The 1504-nt window shown below is 51.0% G+C and overlaps 1 protein-coding gene across 1 annotated transcript; it reads right to left on the minus strand.

The window, feature by feature from the left end:
* Positions 1 to 386: 386 nt before the first annotated feature.
* Positions 387 to 950, minus strand: MSGN1 (mesogenin 1; the record flags this gene model as incomplete). Its single annotated transcript, XM_080923970.1, has 1 exon — positions 387 to 950. One exon carries the CDS (start codon positions 948 to 950, stop codon positions 387 to 389), a length of 564 nt encoding a protein of 187 aa, XP_080780096.1.
* Positions 951 to 1504: the final 554 nt, after the last annotated feature.

A 1504-nucleotide genomic window follows, 5' to 3' on the forward strand; every position in this document is an offset into this window, starting at 1 on the left:
AAAAAAAACTCCCAACACCAAAATGGTAGGACAGCATAATTTTAAGTATTTGACATTGTCAAAAAGAGTGTATTTAAACTATATGAACCCTTTTCTTTAAAATACCTTCAAAGGACACGGGGCAAAAGAATCTGTCTCTTTGCAAAGGCTGAGTCACTGGCGACAGGATGAGACTATCTGGGAGTGTCCTGCTTGCCTGGGAGATGAATGTCCTGGCAGCTCCAACAGGTCAGATGGAAGTCCCGCTAGGATCACAAGATGGCCACACAGTGTCCATAGATAACTCTGTGCTCTTGTCCTGTAAGACAACAGGTTCAGGGTCTTCAGAGCTCCTCCTATGCTTGTCCATAGGTCTGATGCTGGTGGGATTCTCCGAGAGGCACGACTCACACGCTCTGTGCCCTGGGCTCTCTCCCGCCGTTGAGGAGGTCTGTGAGTTCCCGGATGTACTTGATGGTGTACTTGAGTGTCTGGATCTTGGTGAGCGGCTGGCCTCTCTGGCTGTAGACAGGGGGCAGGTAATTCCGGAGCGTGTGGAGGGCATCTGCTAAGGTCCGCATCCTGAGTTTCTCTCTCTCGCTGGCCTTTCGTCTCCGCTGGACAGACATCTTGACTTTGCTGCCTTTCTGGCCTTTGAGACCACCAGCAGCGTGTATATAGGAGGGTTGGAAGGCTAACATGTCATAATCCAGCTCTACTAGGCCGCCAGCCTCCTGACTACTATAGCCATTGCTCCCTCCAGTACTGGCCCCGCTGTGCCCACAGGGCAGTACAACCTCAGAGTAGGACTCCAGAGAAGGAACTGGGGAGAGGCTTTGAGTGGGGGATGCCTGGATCAGCTCCAAGGGCCTGGCTCTGCTTTTCCAGTCCCAGGCGGCCAGCAGGCCAGAGGTGTCAGAAGAGTCCAGGCCATCCTCCAGGCTGAGGAAGGTTTCACTCAGGTTGTCCATGCCCCGAGGCAGCAGTACAAGGGCTCCTTGGCAAATGCGAAAGAAAGTTCTGTTGCCCTGGCCAGAGACCAGCTTTCTTTTATGATGGTGGGGGATCGGGACAAAGTGGGAAAAGGGGCCCCTGGTGGAGGGAGTTCAAAGGACGAACCAAGGACCGAGATGGAAAATGAACTCCTTGGGTGTCACTTTCTCCTCGTTGATAATTAGCATCTTCTAGCTAAAATGCCTTTAAACAGAACAGCCTCCAAGAGAAGAAAAAAGGAATTATCTTGTTGTAACTAAACCAATTAAGGCTGCATAACCAGGCTTAGCATTGTCCTGTGGAACTCATTAATGGGGAAGCCAAAGAAAACAAACCTGGGCATCTGCAGAAAAGAGGGTCTCCTGGGGACCTTTGGGCCATGAGGACTCCCCAACACGTGCACGCACATACACACACACCCCTCCCTCCTGGGTATTTCAGAATAGATAGAGTGATGCTGGAAAAGGAACATGGGTTGAAATGAAGAGAATCTTCTGAGCTTTGATTCTCTCCTGTGTCAATGCAGGCAGTG

The sequence above is a fragment of the Micromys minutus genome, assembly GCF_963924665.1.
Source record: "Micromys minutus genome assembly, chromosome: 1".
NCBI lineage: Eukaryota > Metazoa > Chordata > Mammalia > Rodentia > Muridae > Micromys > Micromys minutus.